Source organism: Sus scrofa, chromosome 2 (assembly GCF_000003025.6).
Source record: "Sus scrofa isolate TJ Tabasco breed Duroc chromosome 2, Sscrofa11.1, whole genome shotgun sequence".
NCBI lineage: Eukaryota > Metazoa > Chordata > Mammalia > Artiodactyla > Suidae > Sus > Sus scrofa.
Window position 1 is genome coordinate 68,816,758 of NC_010444.4, and position 23,813 is coordinate 68,840,570.

Below are 23,813 nucleotides of genomic sequence, written 5' to 3' on the forward strand. Positions count from 1 at the left end.
TACCCTCAGCACGCAAACCCAGGTCCAGGGCAGCGTGGGAATGAGGCTGTGAGAAGCGGAGAGGTTGATGAGATGACTCAGGCAGCCTCTCTGGGAGAGGAGGGAGAGGGAGGAGGGGCAGAGGGGGGAGAGGGAGGTGGGTGGGCAGGCCTCCAGTGCATCTGGTTCCCATTAAGGAAGGGCCTGGGAATTGAGGGAAGAGTTGGCGGGACAAGGAGACCCAGCATCACTTCCCAGCCGTGCCAAGCCAGGAAGAAGCAAAGCCCTAGTCCAAGGTTCTGGGGCTGGAACTTGGCTCAGAACTACAAAGGCTCCTACTGAGAGTGGTCTGCCCTGAGCCAGGTGGGGCGGGGGCTCATTTCAACCCCAGCAATCACCCTGGGAAGGGTTTCCCAAAGAGAGGAAAGTGAGAGGCTCAGAGGGGTTAAGCCACTTGCCTTAGGTCACACAGCTAGGAAGTGGCAGAGCTGGTATTACAGCCCAGGTCTCTGAAGTTTCAGCCCCAAGCCTGAGAGAGGGCTCCTCCATTCCTCCACAGGTAGAGATGGGGCCCTCCATACCAGCCCAGGCTGCAATGGATTAGTGACTATGAAGCAGGCAGCCCCATTTTCAAGAGTGAAAGGTATGGTTTGTGCAAAGATGGGCAGGGTTCAAGTTGAGTGTGACTGGGGTACCCTGATCTAGCCTGGGGATGGTCAGGATCAAGGAATGACACCAGAAGTAAAACTGGAGAGATGGGTAAGAGCTGGCAGGGCAGAAAGAGCAGGTGCAAAGGCCCTGAGGCCACGGGTGCAGGAGGCTGCTAGGTCTCCTGATGAGGTCTGGTAACAAGTGAGGCCAGAGACACAGGTAGAAGAACTGGAGTTTATCTTGGTGCCAACAGGGAGCCTCAGGAGAGTGGTGAATGGAAGGGAACATAGGGAGGATTGGGCAACCAGCTGAATATCAAAACTCAGAGACTGCTGAAGTGGCATCTTCCCCCAACCCAGAATTTCCATCCATATATATTTATGCCCTGGAGACACTTATCCATGTGCAAACATGCCAGGATGTTAAAACAGGAACAAAATGAGAAATACCTACAAGCTGATGAGTAGAATAGATAACCATTCTGAGGTAAGCATTTAAAAGCAATGAAGGAGTTCCTGTTGTGGCTCAGTGGTAACGAACATAACTAGTATCCATGAGGATAAGGGTTTAATTTCTGGTATTGCTCAGTAGGTTAAGGATCTGGCATTGCCGTGAGCCATGGTATATGTAGGCTGGCAGTTACAGCTCCAATTCAACCCCTAGACTGGGAACTTCCATATGCCACATATGTGACCCTAAAAAGCAAAAAAAAAAAAGGACAAGATTAGACATTCTTGGTGATGTAAAAATCTCTGGCTGAGCTACCAAAGCAATATGCGCAAGAGCAACCAGTTCAAGACAGTTTAGAAACTTGCCAAGTCATGTTGTGCATCATCCATGGATACAGCCCCTGCAGGCAGTAAACATGGAGAAATACGCTGAGGTCAGAAATTCTCACAGCCCGCAGCAAGGGGAAAGTATGGAGTTAGGTTTTCCTGGGAACAGAGTTTCTGTTGGAGAAGATGACAAATTTCTGGAGACGGATGGTGGGGATGGTGGCACAAAATGTGAATGGACTTAATGCCACCCATCTGGATGCTTAGAAATGGGTAAATGGGGAGTTCCCTGGTGGCTCAATGGGTTAGGATCTGGCATTGTCACTCAGTGGGTTAGGATCTGGCGTTGTCACTGGTGACTCAGGTTCGATCCCTGGCCCCTGGGAACTTCCGCATGCCATGAGAACAGCAGAAACAAACAAACAAACAAAACAAAACAAAATGGGTAAATGGGAGTTCCCATCATGGTGCAGCAGAAATGAATTTGACTAGAAACCATGAGGTTGCAGGTTTGATCCCTGGCCTCGCTCAGTGGGGTAAGGATCCGGCATTGCTGTGAGCTGTGGTCACATATGCGGCTCAGATCCCGCATTGCTGTGGCTCTGGTGTAGGCCAGTGGCTACAGCTCTGATTAGACCCCTAGCCTGGGAACCTCCATATATGGTGGGTGAGGCCCTAAAAAGACAAAAAGACCAAAAAAAGGGGGGGGGTAATTGGTTTAAATTTTACTTTATGTCTATTTTACCCAATTTTAAAAATGTGGAGTTTTTTTGTGTTGTTTCTTCTTTGGCCACGCCCATGGCATGTGGAGGTTTCAAGGCAAGGAATTGAACTCATGACACAGGAGCAACCTGAGCCACTTGACAATGCCAGATCCTTAACCCACTGCACCACAAAAGAACTCCATAACAAATGTTTTTAATTCTCCACATTCATCTACCCTCTGTGAGGAAGCAAATGGAATGTAATGGCAGAAATGTGTATAGGAAACATCATTTGTGTCTTCACCTGGGTAGTGGGCATGTGAGTGTTCGTTATAAAGTTTCTTTCTCTTGGAGTTCCCTAGTGACCCAGTGGATTGAGGACCTGGCATTGTCACTGCTGTGGCTCTGGTTACTGCTGTGGGACAGGTTTGATCCCTGGTCCAGGAACTTCTACGTGCCTAAGGACAATAAAATAAAATAAAATAGTTTCTTTCTCTCTTTCCCTCTCCCTCTCTCTCTTTTATATACATATATACATATATGCAACACTTTTTTTTCCCTGGCTGAATCCAGGGTATATGGAAGTTCTTGAGCCAGGGATTGAACGCAAGCCACAGCTGTGACCACAGATTCCTAACCCACAGCACCACAGCAAGAACTCTATGTAACACTTAAAATACAAGACTTTTATAGTATTTACCACATGTCGGGCATTGTTCTGTGTGTGATCTGTTTTAATTAATGTAATCCTCACACAACCCAACACTGTAGGTATATTACTCACCCCACTTTATAGCTATAGAGACTGAGGCTCAGAGGGGTGACATGTACACCTGTTTTTGTTTGTTTGGGTTTTTTTGTTGTTGTTGTTCTAGGGCCACACCCACAGCATATAGAAGTTCCTGGGTCAGGGGTTGAATCAGAGCTGCAGCTGCCAGCCTATACCACAGCACAGCAATACCAGATCTGAGTCTCGTCTGCAACCTACACCACAGCTCATGGCAATGCCAGATCCTTAACCCATAGAACGAGGCCAGGGATCGAACCTGCATCCTCATAGATACTAGTCAGGTTTGTTACCACTGAGCCACAACAGGAACTCTGGCTACACCTGTTGTAACAAAAGAGCTGAAGCTTGGACCAGGTAGCTTGTCTCTAACTGCTACGCCACGCTGCCTCCACACCCCTTCCAAATGTCATTCATTTGTTCTGCCATGCTAGGAATGGATCCAAGAAGAGAGTGTGTCTCGGACAGAGGGAGCACGGGAAGAGCATGAGGAATTCTCTGGGTGCTGGAAACAGTTTATGTCTTATTTAGGGTATAGACAATTTTCAAAATTCTTCCAACAGGACACTTAAGACCGGCGCATTTTAATGTACACCATGTATGCCTGGACGAAAAAAAATTTTTCTTTTTAAGGCCACACTTGCAGCATATGGAATTTCCCCAGGCTAGGAGTGGAACTGGGTCTGCAGCTACAACCGCAGCGATGCCAGATCTGAGCTGCATCTGCAGCCTATGCTACAGCTTGCAGCAGCTCCTGATCCTTAACCTACTGAGTGAGGCCAAGGATTGAACCCATATCCTCACTCACAATATGTTGAGTTCTTAATCTGCTGAGCCACAATGGGAACTCTGAAAACAATTATTTAAAAAGAGATAAAACTTGATCCAATAATCCCATTTCTGGGTATAGATCCCACAGAATTGAAAGTGGGGTCTCAAAGAGATTCTTGCACCTCCCATATTTATAGCAGCATCATTCACAGTAGCCAAGAGTCAGAAGCAACACATTGTCCTTGAAAGGATGGCTGGATAAACCCAATGTGGTCCATCCACGCAGTGGAACATGATTCAGCCTTTACAAAGAAGGAAATTCAGACATCTGCTGCAACGTAGATAAACCTCAAGGACATTACCCTCAGTGAGATAAGCCAGTCACAAAAAAGACAAATGCCACATGATTCCACTTATACAAGGTCCCTAGAGGAGTCAAGTTCATGAGACAGAAAGTAGACAGTGGGTGTCAGTGGCTGAGGTGGGAGAGTTGTCCAATGAGTAGTTTCCTGCTTTGCAAGATGAAACACTGTAGATCTACTGTACGGCAATGTGAGTATACTTAACACAACTGAACTGTACACTTAAACATGGTTGATGGTAAAATTTATGTTATGTGGTTTTTCACCACCAAAATAAAACGAAATAAGAAATACACCCAAGGGGGCAGGGGTGGGGGAAGCAGGTATAAAGGAGATGAGCCCAGCATCAAGGAAGGACAGGAAAACCTCTCAGTGTCCGTCTGGTTTTCTGTCTGCTCAGCTTCCTGTCTCCCCAGTGCTGCACTGTTACCTTCAGGGTTCAGGCCTGCCCTCTCAAAAGGAAGCCCGGGTGTCAAGGGCACTCAGCACAGGAGACCATGCAGGCCTTTGTGGGGATGAGATCTCTGCACGGCCAGGTGTGGGTAGGTGTGTTTTCTGCATGGTTCAGTGTCTCTTGGCCTGGCTGTATGAGCTGTCACATGGCTCCCTCCTCTTTCTCTCTGTCTGAGCTTCCACCTCAGGGATGCCTCCTCCAGGAAGCCTTCCCTGACCACCCAATCCCAAAGAACACCCTTTAATTTTCCTCTCTGTCTTATTTTTCTACATTGCACCACCTGGCCTATCCTATATGTCTGTTCCCTGCTTGTCAGCACCACGAAGTGTTAACTCCACAGGGTGTTGTAGGGGGGGGGTCTTTGTTTTCTCCACTGCTGGGTCCCAGGAGCCTAGAAAAGTGCCTGGCACACACTAGGTGCTTAATAAAGATTTGTTGATTGAAGGAATGCATGACTGGATGATGTGTGAGCAGAGGGAGGATTGATCTCAGAAAAAAAAAAAATCCAGGCCTGTGTCTGCAGCTTATGTGTTGGTGGCATATCTCTGTGCGAGGCTGTGTGTCCCTCTGCATTCCTAGCATGTGCCCCAGGAGGCTCCAGGAGGTGGTCATTCTCTGTGCGGCAATGGGGATCGCCCTCCAGATGCAGCTCCATCTCTGTGTGTGGGTTTTTGAGACCAGTTGTTTGGGGGAGGAGGGGGTCTCGGGTCTATATCCAGAAACTGGATGTATGCAGCTATGTGTGGCCTGTTGTGTATGTCCACGGATCTGGATCTGACTGAGGGTGTGGGGTGTGTCTAACATGGGTCTGTCTCTCTCAGTCTGCCTGTGGGTCCAAGATGTGACTTGCAGCTGTGGTGGCAGCAGGGGAGGAAAGGAGGTGACAAAAATGAGGATCTGATGACATGGGCCCTTGGTCTGCGTATTGTGTCTCGGATAATGTTGTGTGTACATATAAAATCCCCCCTGATCCGTCCTGCCCCACACAACCGCTGTCTAAAGCCATAGCTAGGGCCCCCACACTGGCCGTGCCAGCCGCCCTGCCCAGCCCCATCCCCAGCTCGGGAGTAATTGCTCATGAAGCACAAGCACTGTGATTAATTATGGCTGCTGAATATGCAAATCAGCTGGGGGTTTTCCCAACAGCCGCCTGGGTGCTGGTGTTGATGATGCTCACTCAGTAAATACACAGAACCGAGCCCTTGCAAGCCTGGAATTCCCTCCTTAACGCCTTTGTCAATTACCCTTTAGTTTAGCAGGGCCAAGTTTCTAATTCTTTAATGAGCTTTTAGCTCATTAAAGAGTCCTTATTATACTATTAATTGTTCCTCCCCTCCAAAATACCTGTACCAGTGTGGGATTGAAGTTGCAAAAGCTGATGCCAGTGGACCTGCATCCTGCATTCAAACCCTGGGCTGTTGTTGGATGTCATTTTTTAAATTATGCTGGAAATAATTCCCTTCAGGGAGACTATGGCTTTTTATTTAGCAAAATCTTTAACTCCAGACTCTGGGAAATTTACTCCTCCTCTCTGCTTCTCAGCTCCCTTATCTGCCAAATGGGGGTCATAACAGAAACTTCCTCAAAGGTTATGGAGTTCCCACTGTGACACAGCAGGTTAAGGATCCAGCACTATCTCTGTAGCGGCCAGAGATCTTCCATATGCCTCAGGTGTGGCCAAAAACAAAAACAAAAAAATGTTGTGATGAGGAATAAGTAAATTCATTCAGGGAAAACATTTGATGAATAGTGTCTGGTTTGTAAACCATCTATGGTCATTATTATCATTATTGTGTCCATCGAACTCGTCATGGATCATGTGGGTGTGAAGACACAGTCTGTAAGAAAGGTTGAGGGATTCTTCATAAGAAAGTGAGATAAGGAGCTCCCGTTGTGGCACAGCAGAAATGACTCCAACTAGTAACCATAAGGTTGCAAGTTCAATCCCTGGCCTCATTCAGTGGGTTAAGGCTACAGCATTGTCATAAGCTGTTGCGTAGGTCACAGACATGGCTCGGATCCTTCATCGCTGTGTTTGTAGCATAGCTTGCAGCTGCAGCTCCAATTAGACCCCTAGCCTGGGAATCTCCACATGCCTCTGACGCAGCCCTAAAAGGCAAAAAGGGAAAAAAAAAAAAGTGAGCCAAGTTTGATCTAAAAGTAGAAAGCCCTGGAGGAAGGGAATGAATAGGGCAGTCAATGAGAGGTATCAAGGAGGGAAAGATGCAGCAGAACAGCAGGAAATCTGGACTCAGGGAGAGCGTACCTCCAGTGACAAATTCACAGTTGTGGGCAGTTTTGAGGATAAAGATATTCAATAATAAATTTTAACTTGTTGATTGTCCTGCAATGAGACCTCCTGGTTCACACACAGGCTGACATGCCAGCCTCTAGTAAAAGCTGGGTCTGTTCACTGTATTAGTCAGGATAATTAGTGGTAGCTGCTATAACAAGCAACTCAAATATCTCAAGGCCTTAAAACGATCAAGTTATTTCTTGGTCATATCTAATGGAGGTCTTCTTGGCAGCATTCCTCTAGGTCCAGTTGACCACTAAACAACAGGAGTTTGAACTGTGCAGGTCCACTTCCATGTGGATTTTTTTTTCAATAAATACATACAGTACTACACAACCTGAGGTTGTTTGGATCTATGAATTTGTAGCCACAGATACAGAGGCCTGACTGTAAAGTTACACGATTTTTTTTTTTTTTAGGGCCACATGGCATATGGAAGTTCCCAGGCTAGGGGTTGAATAGGAGCTGCAGCTAGAGGCCTACACCACAGCCACGGCAATGCCAGATCTGAGCCGAGTCTGCAAACTACACTGTAGCTCCTGGCAACGCCTGATCCTTAACCCACAGAGCAGGGCCATGGATCAAACCTGCATCTTCATAGATATTAGTTGGGTTTGTTACTGCTGAGCTATGAGAGGAACTCCCCAAATTATGATTTTTGACTGCGTGTGAGTTTGGCTCCCCTAACCTCAGTGCTGTTCAAGGGTCAACTGTAGTAACTCAGGGAAGCAGTCCCCGTTCTCATTCTGCACATGATACTCTCATCTTATGTATAACCTCCAAGGTCATCATGGACTGAGGAGAACGAACAAGGAGGGCTGTACAGGTGGGTTTATGGCTACCTATGTCCTGTTGGACAAGACTCAGCCACATGGCCCCAACCTAACTGCAAGGGAGGCTGGGAGATGTGTTCTCAATTATGTGTGCCCAGAAAGAGAGAAATATCACACAGCATTGGTGTTACCACCTGTGTTCTCTTTTTTTCTTTTTTCTTTTTGTCTTTTTAGGGCCGCACTCCGGCGGCATATGGAGGTTCCCAGGCTAGGGGTTGAATCGCAGCTGCAACTGCCAGCCTACACCACAGCCACAGCAATGCCAGATTCAAGCCTTGTCTGCAACCTACACCACAGTTCACAGCAATGCCAGATCCTTAACACACTGAGCGAGGTCAAGGATCGAACCTGTGTCCTCATGGATGCTAGTCGGGTTCATTAACCACTGAGCCACGATGGGAACTCCCCATCTGTATTCTTGAGTTAAAGATGTCTGAGAGAACTGAAAGGCAGGCAAGCCCAGGTCTACATCTGGGTTGTTAGATGTCCACCCAGAGTGAGGACATCAGCAAAAGCCACACATCCAGTGAAGAAGTGACCAAGAGAAAAACCATTTCCTCAAGAGTCCTCTTGGATATTTGAGGGTCTCTGGGTTCTTCACTGTGTGCAGGATACAGGCTCCACCTGAATCTTCCCTCACATCCTTCAGGACTCTACTCTAAGATGAGCTCCTCTGCAAAGCCTCTTCTGACCAAGCTGTTTCAAATACCGCCCCCTACTCCATCCCTCTCTTTCCATGTAACTTGCTTGATTTTCCTTCTCAGCAATTACTACTACCTGAAGTCAGATTATATAGCTATTTGTGTATAATCTGTTTTCCTCAGAGTAAGATCCTGAGGGCAGACATCACATCTGTCTTCTCTCCCCAGCATCTGGAACAGTGCCTGGTACTGAGTAAACACTCAGGAGAACTAAACAAATGAATAAGGGAATAAATGGATGAGCTCATCAATTAACCTCTGGGCACCAACATTCTTCATAGAGTTAGGATGCTTTAATAACATTTATCAAATGAAGGGAGGAATCCAGGACAAGGGGTCAGGTGGTCCTGGAGCGCTTGGTGGCAGAAAATAATAGCATAAGCCCTGGGTTTGGGGAAGCAACTCCAACCTGCTGCTTCTACGTACCCAATCCTACCTGACTCAACTTAACTCACAAGCCCTTCGCCACTCCTAGCTCAACTCAACAATGTCTATCAGCTGATGAATGAATAAAGAAAATTCGGTAAATTATTTTTTCAACTATAAAAAGGAGTGAGGAGTTCCCTTCATGGCTCAGTGGTAAGAGAACCCAACTAGGATCCATGAGGATGCAGGATCGATCCCTGGCCTCGCTCAGCGGGTTAAGGATCCAGGGTTGCCGTGAGCTGTGGTGTAGGCCACAGACACAGTTTGGATCCCGTGGTGCTATGACTGTAGCGTAGGCCGGCAACTGTAGCTCTAATTCTACCCCCAGCCTGGGAACTTCCATATCCCACGAGTATGGCCCTAAAAATCCAAAAAAAAAAAAAAAAAAAAAAAAGGAATGAAGTTCTAATGCATGCTGTAACATAAACTGTGAAATTAGGATGCTAAATGAAAGAAAGCAGACACAAAAAGCCACATATGGTATCATTCCATTTATATGAACTGTCCAGAATAGGCAAATCCACAGAGACAGAAAGATTAGTGGTTTCCTACCACTAAGAGGTTTGGAAGAGATGGTGAGTGACTGCTAATGGATACCGGATTTCTTTCTGAGGTGATGAAAATGTTGCAAAATTGATTGTGGTGATGGTTGGAGAAGTCTGTGAATGTACTAAAGCCCACTTAAGTATATACTTCAAATGGATGAATTATATGGTATGTGAATTGTATCTCAATGAATTTGTTTTGAAAAGCCTCAACTTGGGAGTTCCCTTGTAGTGCATCAGGTTAAGGATCTGGCATTGCCATTGCAGCAGTTCAGGTCACTGCTGTGGCCTGCATTCCATCCCTGGCCCTGAAACTTCTGCATGTCGTGGGCATGGCCAAAAAAATTTTAAAAACCTCAACCCAATATCTAACCCCTATTCAAGTCACTTCAAGCCCAACTCTCAGAGTTCCCGTCATGGCTCAGTGGTTAATGAACTCAACTAGCATCCATGAGGACACGGGTTCGATCCCTAGCCTCATTAAGTGGGTCAAGGATGGGCATTGCTGTGAGCTGTGGTGTAGGTAGCAGACTCGGCTTAGATCCTGCATTGCTGTGGCTGTGTGGTGTAGGACAGTGGCTACAGCTCCGATTAGACCCCTAGCCTGGGAACTTCCACATGACGCGGTGGGGCTGTAAAAAGACAATAGACAAGAAAGAAAAAAAAAACAGCTCTTATCTTAATTGATCCCATTCTGACTTATCAAACTGGCAAACCACACTCAATATTCATAGTAATCCCTACTTACCTCTATTTAGGACTTCCTACTTCTTAAATCAACCCTAATTCAATTTGACCAATATCCAATACCAAACTCTTGACTCAAACCTTTCAGCATTCCAACCTCCAACTCAATGGATCCCCAAATGGACTCAACTCACTGCAAACCAACCTCCAATTCAACTCATCTTAAATCCACTTTGACGTAGTTTACCCTGCCTCTAACCCCTAACTTCCAACTCACCCAAGGGTCAACTCAAATTTTCTTCACCCTCAATTCATTCCCTTGACTTGCCACCCAGACCTTTGACACCCAGTCATTCCTTTTCAAACCAAAACCACATTCCATGTCACCTCTTGAGGCACCCCTCAGCTCAGCCAGCGATTCTAGGACTAATCAAGGTCAACAAGGAGATCTGGCTATTTCCCATTTCCTTTTTAAGGTTTTTGTTTTTTGGTTTTTGGTTTTTTTTTTTTTTTTTTTTGGTCTTTTTAGGGCCACATCCATGGCATATGGAGTTTCCCAGGCTAGCTAGTATCTAGCTAAGAGCTAGGTTCCCAGGTCCAATCAGAGCTGTAACTGCCAGCCTATGCCACAGACACAGCAATGCTGGATCCAAACCATGTCTGTGACCTATACCACAGCTCACAGCAACACTGGATCCTCAACCCACTGATCAAGGCCAAGGATTGAACCCACATCCTCATAGATTCTAGTCAGGTTTGTTAACCACCGAGCCACAACAGGAACTTCCCTTTTTCAAAGTTTGATGTCTTCTTAATATGTTCACAATATTTTCCCAGCTTTATTGAGATATAATAGACATATAACATTGTCTATATGTTTAAGGTATAGAACATGTTGATTTGATACACTAAGATATTGCAAAATGATTACCAACAGAGCATTAGCTAACACCTCCATCATGTCAATTATTTGTCATTTCTTTTTATTAAGGAAACATTTAAGATTTCCTCTCTTGGGAGTTCCCACTGTAGCTCAGTTGGTTAAGAATCAACATAGTGTTCTTGAGGATGCAGGTTCCATCCCTGGCCTCGCTCAGTGGGTTAAAGATCCCGCATTGCTGTGGCTGTGGTGTAGGCTGGCAGCTGCAGCTCAGATTTGACCCCTAGTCTGGGAGCTTCCACATGCTGTAGGTATGGCTATAAAATGAAAAAACAACAACAAAAAAAAAACACAAAAATTTCCTTTCTTGGATAGCTGACTGTTTTCCAACGTTTCCTCTAGGGGCCTAAGTTAATTAAAAGGCTCATTGCCTCCACAGAGTTCCAAAGTAATTAGGTTCCCCCATCCCCAAAACTACCCCCACCAAAAGATGCAATTATTAAGACAGGTGGTGGCAAATGTCTCAGGTGAGACAAGAGCTAGACCCTAAGGGAGATATGGCACCATGTGAAAGACACAGACAGGGACACAGTTCACTGGTTTATTCTCAGACTCGAGATGCCAATTATGCCCTATGCCCAGGGGCAGATGGGGGGAAGATGGGGATCATACTAGAATCTCTCTCATCATATCCCAGCCTTCCCTATGGAGGAAGCAGATTAAATATACAACAGAGGGGATTTTTCCCTTTTTAATACAGACCCAGGTATAAATAGGGCAGCACCATTAGGATCCTGACTTACACCCCCTGTCTTGGTCCCCAAGTCACCTGGCATGGCAAGATGCAATTGAGGAGCTGTGGAGGGAGGCGGTATTCAGGGTTGGGCTGAGGCAGCAGAGGGAGCACACAGCTCACTCCCGGGAAGTCCCACTTCCCTCTGTAGTCTGATTTGAGTCCCTTTGCTGTGAACCCACCTGACACTAGGAATGAGCGAAGGGGTCCCAGCCTGGGATCAGGAGACATCCAGTGCTTAACTATATGGGGAAGGTAGCACCAAAGGGTGTTGAGAGCACCGACTTTGGGGTGGGAGGCAGGCATTGGGGGAGGAGCATTCAACAGCTCTGGGTTAGAAGTTCATTGCATGGGGTTGGGGGGGCACAGGAGGAGGGAGCTGAGCATGGAGAGGAGAAAGAGTCAGATTACGGTTATGCCAGCTGGGGTGCAGTGCAGGGAAACTGGACTCCTGGGCCAGGGGGAGTCCAGCACCAGACCCCCGGAATAGAGAAGGAATACTGTTTGACTGTGATGAGCAGATTCTCCCCCGGCTCCACAGTCATAGGAGATGATAAATATGGTGGCTTCAAAGCCTCAGCACCAAATGTGCCCCGTCTGGAGCTCCCTCATTGATCCCTCCCACCCCTGAAGCTCTCAGCTGCTAAAGCAGACAGGGCCCAGTTCAAACCCAAACTTCTGGTTCGTCTGGCCAAAGTCAATGGCTGCCACATCCCACAGGGGCAGAAACCCCACTCTGGAAGAGCTGAACTCCAAGAGGGTCTTCGTCTGTCCCTTGCGGAGCTGATTTCATGGGAAGACACGGATGTAGAGTCAGGGGGCAGGCAGTCACGGCCTCCCCTCCCCACTCTGCCCAAACCCCGGCTCCTCCCTTACCCGGCAGCCATCATAGGGGACAGTGATGGTGGCTGCTGCGGTCTGGTTGAAAGACAGCTCCTCCCCGTTGGTCCCCAGGAAACGGAGGGAGCGGCCATAGTTGCCTGCAGCTTCATCCAGCCAGGCGGCTGAGTTCTGGCAGGAGTATGTGAAACTCTGGCGGGCGATGGCACTCAGCAACTTCAGGAAGGTCAGCTGGACCACGCTCACAGGGGACCCATCAGCATCCACGTAGGAGAACTGGGGGTGGGACAAAGAAGAGGTGGGGCTGCTCCTTTCACCTCTACTCTTTCCAAGGAACCCACCTCCCACAAGCTGCAGAACTACTACCATGTCCTCATTTTTGGCAGCTTCACAAGCCATCCACCCACCCCCAGTTCTCCTGCAAGCTCCTAGGCACATGTGGCCATTGGGCACTTGCAAGGTGGCCAATGAGACTAAGAAAATTTTTTAAACTTTATTTAATTATTATTATTTTTTTTTTACTTTGGGCACCCATTTTTAAAAATTGAAGTATAGTTTTGCTTTGTTTTGTTTTTTGAGGGCTGCCCCTGTGGCATATGGAAGTTCCCAGGCTAGGGGTCAGATCAGAGCTGCAGCTGCCAGCCTATGCTACAGCCACAGCAATGCTAGATCCAAGCCTCGTCTGTGACCCACACCATAGCTCACAACAACACCAGATCCTTAACCCACTGAGCAAAGCCAGGAATCGAACCCACATCCTCATGGATCCTAGTTGGGCTCGTTAACCACTGAGCCACAAAAGGAACTCCTAATTAAATTTTTAAAGTTTAACTCATTACTAAGAACTGAACCTCAATCCAGTTATCAGAAAACTTAAGTTTGGAAAAACTTGAGGACACCAATCTACTTTTTCAAATGCAGGTTTTATGCAATCTAAGTATTTCCAAGGAAATGCAGTATCCAAATTATGAGGTGCTATAAATATAAAATATGCACAAGATTCTGAAGAACTCCTAGGGAAAAAAATTAAAACACCTCAATAATCTTTATATTGATATAACAATATTTTGGATATATTGGGTTCAATAAAATATTTATTTATTTATTTTGTCTTTTTAGGGCTGGGCCCACAGCATGTGAAGTTTCCCAGGCTAGGGGTTGAATCAGAACTACCACTGCCCCCGCACCAAAAAAAAAAAGAACTACAGCTGCTGGCCTACACCAGAGCCACAGCAACGCAGGATCCGAGCCACATCTGCAACCTACCCCACAGCTCATAGAAACACCAGATCCTTAACCCACTAAGCGAGCCCAGAGATTGAACCTGCATCCTCGTGGATACTAATCGGGTTCATTAACCACTGAGCCATGACGGGAACTCCTCAATAAAATATATTATTAACTTAACACTGGCTAAAGAAAACTGGCTTGGTAATGCATCCTTTTCGGCTTCCTTCCCTTCCCTGTATCATTTCATGTTCCCTGACTGATGTTTTCTGGAATCACCTCCCTGATAAACTCCTGGTGATTGAGTTTTCATCTCAGGGTCTGTTTTAGGGGAACCCAGACCAAGAGATCCCATGACAGGATATTATAGCTTTGTTTCCTTGGTTATTGTCTGTCTGCTTCCTTGGTTATATTCCCAGTAGAATAGCAACATCATGAAGTCAGGAACTGTGTTTTATTTGCTGCTATGTTCCCAGTGCCTAGAATATACATATATGTTACGTAAGCAAGACCTATATGAACCCAAGATTCCATGCCACCCCTTAAACCTACCCTTCTTCCCATTTACATAACTCAGAATCTCATCAGACACCAGTCAGGAACCTGACTGGAGGCCTTTGTTTATTCTTTGTTCCATTTGCCCAGAACACTCTTCCTTGTTCTCCCAAACTTGCAAGCCAATTCATTCTTTAGGCCTCAGCTGAGCTGTGACCTCTACCAGGAAGCCCTCAGATCCTTCCTGCACTGTCCCTGGATTGCCACCATGCCCTGTGCTTCCCTCATCACACATCTGATGCTGCCATACCCACCCACCCCCAGCCTGTGATCACTATAAAGGCAGAGGCCAGCCTATCCTGTTCATCTCACCTCCCCCAGTTTCAAGTTCCCCATGCTGGTTTTCGCCAATTTTTTTTGTCCTTTTTTTTTTTTAAGGGCTGCACCTGCAACATATTGAGGTTCCCAGGCTGGGGTCCAATTGGAGCTGTAGCCGCTGGCCTACACCACAGCCACAGCAATGCCAGACTTGAGCCTCATCTATGACCTACACCTCAGCTCACAGCAACGTCAGATCCTTAACCCACTGAGTGAGGCCAGGGATCGAACCTGCATCCTTATGAATACTAGTCAGATTTGTTTCTGCTGAGCCAGGACAGCAACACCCCCACCAATTTTCTTTTTAGGGCTGTAGTCACATATGGAAGTTCCCAGGCTAGGGGTAAAATCGGAGCTACATAGGCCGGCCTATACCACAACCACAGCAACGCAGGATCTGAGCTGCATCTGTGACCTACAGCACAGCTCACAGCAACACCAGGTCCTTAACCCACTGAGCAAGGCCAGGAATCAAACCTGCATCCTCATGGATCCTAATTGGGATCATTAACCACTGAGCCATGAAGGGAACTCCTCCCCCACCAATTTTTATACCATCTCCACCTTGGCCTCCACCAACTTACCTTCTTCCCTCGACGGAATGTGCTATACCAGTTTCCCGGCTTTTCTCTGGACCAAGAGGCCAGCTTCACCTGGGGGACAGAGGGGAGGGTCACTGCAGCAGATGCCCCAGGTGTCCCCCTGTGCCCTTTCTGTATTTAACTCTCCACACCAAAAGCCATCAACTGTCAATATCAGGGATTCTCAGCTGTTCTCTGGCTATGGGACTGGGCTTGGCCAGTGCACAGGACATACCTAAGAGGTTGGGGTCTCCTGCCCTCTGAGGCAGCCTCTGCCAATGACTGACAAGAGCTAGTGGATCAATGCCCCAGCTCCCTCTCCTCTCAGGGAGGACAACTCCAAGGAGCCTGCTCTACACTGTCTCCCAGAAGTGCCCAGGGGAAATGAGCCTTGAGTGTCCAGTGGTGATGTTTTAACAACACACCCCTTCCTGGCTGCTTCCCCTGGTCCCCTCTCACTTCCGCCTCCTGGGATTACCTCCTAAATAAATGTCTTGCCCTTGTCAAACCCTCATCTCCGGGTCTGTGTCTGGGGAAACCAAACTCAGAACATTCCTCATGCCCATCCCCAGTCTCTCTCTGGCCAGGAGGAAGGTAGGCTGGGGAGAGGTCAGACCTCAGGTGTCAGCAACTGTTTAGAGATCAAGTCCTGCCCTCTGCCCTATAAACTGGGGAGGGGAGAGCTTGTCTAAATTTGCATTATGGCAGGATCTGAGTCCTCCCTAAACCAGGGTTCTGACCAGTCAAAAATAATAATAAGTAAGAACATTATTACACAATTTTGCAAGTCTGTGCTCACTACGTTTTGTCTGTGGTATTAACACGGCACCGCGTAAACTCAGTGTTTAATCAATGTCTCCTGATATGTGCATTGGTACCTTGATGGCACAAGTACTCCATGAGGTCGATACTTTTTTTTTCATTTTTGTTTTTTAGGGCCACACCCCTGGCACATGGAGGTTCCCAGGCCAGGGGTCGAATCAGAGCTGCAGCTGCAGACCTATGCCACAGGCACAGGAACGTGGGATCCGAGCCATGTCTGCTACCCACACCACAGCTCATGGTAACACCAGATCCTTAACCCACTGAGCAAGACCAGGGGTCGAACCTGCATTCTCATGGACTCTGGTCAAGTTCGTAACCCACTGAGCCACAACAGGAACTCCAGAGGTCGATACTCTCTTGGACCCCATTTTACAGGTGGGAAAACTGAGGTCACAGATCTGGATTCCAACCCGAGCAGTCTGAGGTCCAGAGGTGGTACTGCTCACCCACTGCCCTCCACAGCTAAGCCTGGTGCCTGGCGTCAGAGGCTGTTAGGCTCAGGGCTCCCTGATGGAAAAATCTCAGAAATTCTGAGGTCCCACCTCCCAGTCCATAGCCTGCAGGGCAGTGAGCCCATGCGGCCTATAAGATAGCAGATTAGGAGATTGTATATATCGTTGGTAAAGGACTGGGACAAGAGCCAGGCTGTCATGGGTAATCTCGTCCCTCTCTGCGCCTCAGTTTCCCTATCTGGGGGATGATAAAGACTTATTGTTTGTTTATTTATTTAATTTATTTATTTTTGCTTTTTAGGGCCACACATGAAGCATATGGAAGTTCCCAAGCCAGGGGTTGAATCGGAGCTGCATCCAACTCAGGATCCAAGCTTCATCTGCAGCCTACACAACAGCTCACAGCAGTGCCGCATCCTTAACCCACTAAGCCAGGCCAGGGATCAAACCTGCATCCTTATGGATACTAGTCAGGTTCTTAACCCGCTGAGCCACAATAGGAACTCCCTATTATCTTTTTATTTTATTTTTTTTTAATATTTTATTTTATTTATTTATTTATTTTTTTGTCTTTTGTCTTTTTGTTGTTGTTGTTGTTGTTGCTATTTCTTGGGCCGTTTCCGCGGCATACGGAGGTTCCCAGGCTAGGGGTTGAATCGGAGCTGTAGCCACCGGCCTACACCAGAGCCACAGCAACGCGGGATCCGAGCCGCGTCTGCAACCTACACCACAGCTCACGGCAACACCGGATCCTTAACCCACTGAGCAAGGGCAGGGACCGAACCCGCAACCTCATGGTTCCTAGTCGGATTCGTTAACCACTGCGCCACGACGGGAACTCCCCTATTATCTTTTTAAATTGAAGTATAGTTGACTTACAATGTTGTGTTAGTTCCAGGTGTACAGCAAAGGGATTCTGTTATATATATATATATATATATATATATATATATATATCCTTTTTTTCAGATTCTTTTCCCTTATAGGTTATTACAAAATAGTGAGTAGAGTTCCTTTTGGTTATGTAATTTAGACATGATAATAGAATTGCCACTTGATGGTCAGGACTCAGTAAGTTCATGTAGCCTGGCACACATACCTACTTTTTAAAGGTTCACTATCATTACTGATTTCTTTGTTAGATTTTCTTATGTCTTTCCCCATAGAAAATGAACTCCATAAAAGCAAAGCAAAGGTTTTGTTTTGTTTTTTCTTTTAGATTCTCTGCTGTAGCCCGAGCACGTCCAAGACTTGGCATACAGTAGGTGCTCAATGGATGCTGGTTGAAGTAATGATAAAAAGACAATGCCTGCAGTAAGTTGGCGGTGGGAGCTGGGTTTGAATGAGATAGTTTCCAGAGTTCCAGTCCTTCGTCCATCAACGCCCCTCCCCCACCCCTCCCCCAACTCCTCTCCCACCCTAGAGGTACTCACGGTCTCAAACTTCTTGTCCGGATGGAGGCAGGTCTCTCCTCCCGCAGTGAAGTTGCAGAAAACCCTGATCGCGTCCCGAGCGCAGCCCTGGTTGGGGTCAATCCAGTATTCCCCTGCCGCAGAGCCAGGCGAGGGGCCCATGAGCTGGTGCTGATCCCAGGGCTCCCCGCCCGCCGTGTGGGGGAGGGGCGGAATCTCACCATCGGGCAGGTGCGGATGGTTGCGGTGCAGCTCGCTGCACACAAGGCCGGGGCGCTCAGCCGTGCCCGGAGGGCGCCGCAGCTGCTCCAGCTCCAAGCTCAGCGAGGTGAGCGAGGCCAGCACCTCCTCCAGGCCGCCCTCTGGGACCCCGGGGCCCAGCACTGGCACCGAGCGTCGGCGCCGGCGCAGCCCGTGCAGCTCCGCAGAGGGACCCTGGGCAGAGGTGGAGATGCAGGAGCGAGAGCAGAGACACAGGAGGAAGATACAGGGAGAGAGACATGGGCGTGGGGGGTGGAGAGCGCGGAGGGGAGAAAGTGGAGGGAGCGATACAGACAGGACCAGGAGGACAGTCAAAGACAGAGAGAGACATATGGGAAAAGAGACAGAAAGGCTCAGAGACCGGGAGAGGCAGAAGTGGTCAGACCAAAGATAAAATAGTCAAAGTAGTTTTGAAAAAGAGAAAGAGAAAGGCCAGGAGAGATGGGCAGACAAGATCTCATCAGAACCCCAGTGAATGTCCCCCCAAAACCCGAGACACAGCCAAGATCCTCTTCTACCTCCCTCTCCACGTGCATCCCCTGAACACCTGGTGTGTGCCCTGACCAGTTCTGGGCACTAAGGAACCCTGGTGTGTTGGGGGGGGGACACTCCGATGTTGTCCCGGGGAACTCACCGGGGGACCTGGGGGACCTGGGGGTCCAGTGTCTCCACGGGGACCTTGGGATCCCTGTAAGGAGAAGTCACTTGAGGGTGAACTCTGTCTATGAAATCACTGCACACCAACACCTAGAGACACACACAGCATGGGGTGGGGGGCACCAGGAAGGATATGCCGTTTTTTCAGCACCAAGCAGAAAATGCACATTTTCTTCCCACATTTTAGCATTTCTGAAATCAGCTTCTTAACATTTTTCTTGAGTCATAGTTTACTCGGCAGAACTGTTCGCTTCTGCAGCAGTTTATAAAATAATGGCTGGGAGTTCCCGTCGTGGCTCAGCTGTTAAAGAATCTGACTAGCATCCATGAGGACACAGGTTTGATCCCTGGCCTTGCTCAGGGGGTTAAGGATCTGGCATTGCCGTGAGCTGTGGTGTAGGTCGCAGATGCAGCTCGGATCCCGTTTGCTGTGGCTGTGGTGTAGGCCAGCAGCTGTAGCTCTGATTAGACCCCTAGCCTGGGAACCTCCATATGCTGTGGGTGTGGCCCTAAAAAGCAAACAAACAAACAAACAAACAAACAAACAAAATAATGGCTCACCTTACAACTGATGGCATCTTAGATTTGACAAAGTACAATTGTAAGTGTTGAATAAATATTTGTTGAGTGCCTGACTGACTGAATAAACAAATGAATGCGAAGGCTGGGGAGAAGAGATGTGAGAGCCCAAGGGAAACTTGGTGAGTACTCACCGGGGACCCCTTTGAACCCTTTTGTCCTGGGGGACCCTGTGGGATAGAGACAGGGAGAGCTGGCATCCTGGCTGTCCTGACAAGATGACCCCGCCCCACAAACCCCTCATACTCACCGCCACGCCTGGGGACCCAGGGTGGCCCAGAGAGCCGATAGGACCAGGAGAACCCTGGAGAAAGGACATCAGAGTCATCACTGATAGGGTTCATCCTTATGGTCCAGACACATTCCCCAGACAAGCCTCCAGTCCCTTCAAAGGAAGACCTTAACCCCAGACAGCCTTCAACCTTCAAGTTCCCAGATAGAGCCCCCTATTTTCCCAGGACAACCCCTGTTATTATTGTTATTATTATTTTGCTTTTTTTTAGGGCTGCACCTGTGGCATATGGAAGTTCCCAGGCTAGTGGAGCTGCAGCTGCCAGCCTACACCACAGCTCACAGCAACGCTGGATCCTTAACCCACTGAGTGAGGCCAGGGATTGAACCCGCATCCTCATGGATACTAGTTGGGTTCTTAACCCACTGAGCCACAACGGGAACTACCCTTACCTTATTCTAGACCCAGGCTTCCCAAATCCCCCATACCCACAGTCTCCAAACAAGCCCCATTTCTGCCTTCCCACCCACCCTCTACATTGAACACAATCTTCCCACTGAGGACAGGACACACACTCACGGGTTCTCCCTGGAGGCCAGGGGGCCCCTGCACTCCTGGTAATCCCTGGTCCCCTTTCTCGCCAGCTTCCCCGGGGGGGCCGATGAGACCAATCAATCCGATGTGGCCCTGGAGGATAGAAGAGGTGCATATGTGAGTTCCCGATGTGGTGCAACGGGGATTGGTGGCATCTTGGGAGCACTGAGGTGCAAGTTCAATCCTGGCCAGGCACAGTAGGTTAAGGATCAGGCACAGCTGTGGCTAGGATCTGACACCTGGCCCAGGAACTCCACATGCTGTGGGGCAGCCAAAAAAAAAAACAAAAAAAGGCACATGTCGGGGAAGAAGGTGGGTGTTGGGAGACTTTTCTCCCTGAGCCCTGGGATAGTGAGTTTGAGGGCAGAGGAGACTCCAATCTCCTAGCCCTCTGGCTTATGGTGGGAATTCAAGGAGGAGGAGAAGGAGGTAACTGGCAGAGGAGGATAATGGAAGGAGGTACCCTTACCTTTTCCCCCTTGGGGCCAGCATCTCCCTTCAGCCCTGGGAGGCCAGAGGGCCCCTGGAAGGAGAGTTAGGATCAGTTGGTGAGTCTCAAGCAGAAAGCCTCAAAGTCCATGTGAGTGGCTGGGGGGATGGCCAAGTGAGAAATCACCCAGGTTTCCAGTGGAATTACCAGGGATGTGGTCTTGGGGATGGTTGGGAGAGAGGAGGGATGATGAGAGATGAACGAAGGGGTTTGTTGGCCAATATGAATGGTCAGTGGTCAACATCAGTGTGGGCAGTTGGTGTAGACTATGAAGATAGATGGTCAATTTGGTCATTGTAGTCAGTTGACCAAACTGAAGGGTCAGTGGAGACCATCAAGGTGAAGGGTCAGTATGGGTGGTCCGTGTAGACCATTGAGATGAGAGGTCAGAAGAGATGGTTAGGATAGACGGTTGGGGCGGACCATCAGATGGATAGTCAGGGAGGGGTCAGGCTGCACCATCAGCACCCAGGGTCACTAGATTGGTCACTGAATGCCCATTGTGGCTCTCAGCACTGGGAACCCTGAGGATGGAGTCTCTTACCAGAGGACCAGGAGGACCCAGCTGTCCAGGAGGTCCCAGGAGCCCTGGTTCACCCTAGGGCAAAATAGAACATGGGGTGCCGAGGGGCTTCCCTTTGCCAGAACCCAGTATGGCACCTCTCCCCCACCAGGGTCAGCTCCTCCCAACTGCAGTGAGAAATTACAAGACAGGAGCCCACAGGGAGGGCCTGATCCCACTCCCCACCCTACCTCTATTCCTGCCCCACTCACCACAGGACCGGGAATCCCTGGAAGACCCTCAGGCCCGACACGTCCAGGGGGCCCTCGAGCCCCCACGGGGCCTGTCCTTCCTGGGGGTCCATCGGGACCTGGCTCCCCCTGAAAAGGATAAGGGCAAGGGAGGGGGTAGAGAGAGTCAGGGGCTGCTCCTGACCCCTGGCCAAGAACCATTAGGGAGAGGCGAGCGGATAGGGCAAGTGGTGGAGGTCGCAGGCCCTTCCCCATTCTGTCTTTTCTAATTTTTTTTAATATTTTTATTTTTTAGGGCCACGCCCACAGCATATGGAGGTTCCCAGGCTAGGGGTCCAATTGGAGCTGTAGCTGCTGGCCTACACCACAGCTCACAGCAACGCCGGATCCTTAACCCACTAAGGGAGGCTAGGGATCGAACCCACAACCTCATGGTTCCTAGTTGGATTCATTAACTGCTGAGCTATGACGGGAACTCCCTCTCCCCATTCTGATGGCCCAACTGTTGGCCAACAAATCAAGACAAGTTCCCTTCCCGGTGGGGGAGCTCACCTTGGCACCTTTCTCCCCTTCTCTGCCTTCTCGACCCATGCGACCAGAAGCACCCTGAAGAGGGCAAGACAGCATGAGTGGGGGGCTGGGGTGAGTGGGGGACCTGTGTGCATGAGTGGGACAAGGTAGGAGCCAGAGCAGCCAGGACGTGGGTCATCACTCACCCTTTTGCCAGGAGGCCCAGTGGGGCCGGGTTCCCCAGAAGCACCAGGAGGACCCTATGGAGGTTACAACCACCAGGACAGTTGAGGACAAAGATTTCAGGATGTCTATGACACAAAGACAGGCTTCCCCAAACATCACCCCAGCATCAGCCATCTCCTGCCCCCTCCCTCAAGCTGTTCACATTCATGGCCAGGCCCGGGGGAGCCCAAGCAAGTACATCTATGGGAGCCCTGGGGACTTCATTAGCCTGCTCCCCTGGTCCCCTCAGTTGGCCCACTCTCCAGCCCCAACCCCTTTTTTAGGCAACACGTCCTCTGCTCCCCAACTCACCGGGCCCCCAACATCACCAGGGTCTCCCTTCTCCCCTGGGGGACCATCTTGACCCTGTGATTGGGGGAACAGAGTGGGGAGGGGTCATGAGAATTGGAAGGTGAGGCTTGGACAAAAGTAAAGACGATTTGTTCCAGATCTGTGGGGCTGGTGGGGGAGGGGGGGCAGCGGCGGCAGGGGGTGGGGGTGTGGGCGTGCGGGGGTTGGGGGGAGGCAAAGATAGGGACCGAACAGAGAATATGCTGAATTTTCGGAGGAGGAAGGGTCACGCTCACCGAAACTCCAGGGTCTCCAGGGGGGCCTAGGTCTCCTGGCAGCCCCGTGGGGCCCTGGAACACAGAATGATGACTAATTGTGCCTCTGTATGACCGAGCACATTCATTCATTCATTTAGCAAATGAATCATGGACCAGGCCCATCCCAGTTGCTGGGGAAATACTGGTGAACCAAACTCACAATCCTTGCCCTGGTAGAAGGAACTTTCTTGTGTTTAATGTGAGCCCCCCACCCTTCCATCCATCATCTCACTGCATCTTCTCAGCTTGGGACTCACAGACAGAGCTGACCTCAGAGAGGGGACGAGTGGTGGGGGTGGTGAGATTCAAATCAAGGTCCCTCAGACTCTGAAGTTCCTCGCTGCCCTCACTCCCCACCCAAAGCCCCACCACCATGGCAGGAGCGGCTCAACTTCTGCCCCTAAGGGCAAATCCCATATGAGCCAACTCTGACACAGCATCAGTCTCAGCCTTGACCTTCCCAGCATTGTTAGAATGATTCAATGTGGAAGCAAGTTTCTCCACTGCACCCACTGCAATGACATATAACCACTGTTTTTTATTTGTTTGTTTGTTTTGTTTTGTTTTGTTTTGCTGCACCTATGGCATGCAGAAGTTCCCAGATGGGATCAAACCCATGTCACATTAGTGACAACGCCAAATCCTTAGTCCACTCGGCTACCAGGGAACTCCTAACCACCGTATCTTTATATAGATTCATTCTTTCATTCAGTCATTCATGCATTCAGCCATGTTCTGGGTTGTCGATGGAATCAGCACACAGGAGGATGGGACCAAGGCTGGAAGTTGGGGAGCAGGTTCAAGTTGACTCATGTGCCCCTCCCCGAGTCTCTGCCTCCGTGTCCTCAGGGACTCACCACATTCCCTTTTGCTCCATCCTCTCCAGGGGGGCCTTTCTTGCCTGGAGGTCCAGCAGCCCCAGATGGGCCTGAGTCTCCCTTTTCACCAATTTCTCCCTTGGGCCCCTTTGTAGAAATAGAGGTCACAGGTCAGTGTAGCCTGGAACTCTCCAGGTGTCAGGGGTTAGCGTACCTAGATTCAGGAAACTG

General features: G+C 49.0%; 1 protein-coding gene across 5 annotated transcripts in view; it reads right to left on the minus strand.

The window, feature by feature from the left end:
* The window catches only part of COL5A3 (collagen type V alpha 3 chain), a 41,718-nt gene continuing 29,344 nt past the window's right edge, over positions 11,440-23,813 (minus strand). For 2 of the 5 annotated variants that reach the window (XM_021081438.1, XM_021081436.1), the window contains 17 exons: positions 23,622-23,729; positions 22,744-22,797; positions 22,469-22,522; positions 22,138-22,191; positions 21,974-22,027; positions 21,443-21,550; positions 21,213-21,266; positions 20,648-20,701; positions 20,164-20,271; positions 19,603-19,656; positions 19,487-19,522; positions 18,751-18,804; positions 18,077-18,290; positions 17,877-17,989; positions 15,170-15,238; positions 12,522-12,761; positions 11,440-12,428 (listed from right to left, as the gene is read on the minus strand). In XM_021081438.1, the coding sequence (XP_020937097.1) occupies positions 12,282-12,428; positions 12,522-12,761; positions 15,170-15,238; positions 17,877-17,989; positions 18,077-18,290; positions 18,751-18,804; positions 19,487-19,522; positions 19,603-19,656; positions 20,164-20,271; positions 20,648-20,701; positions 21,213-21,266; positions 21,443-21,550; positions 21,974-22,027; positions 22,138-22,191; positions 22,469-22,522; positions 22,744-22,797; positions 23,622-23,729 (1,575 nt within the window). In that variant the 3' untranslated portion in view covers positions 11,440-12,281. 5 annotated transcript variants of the gene reach the window in all.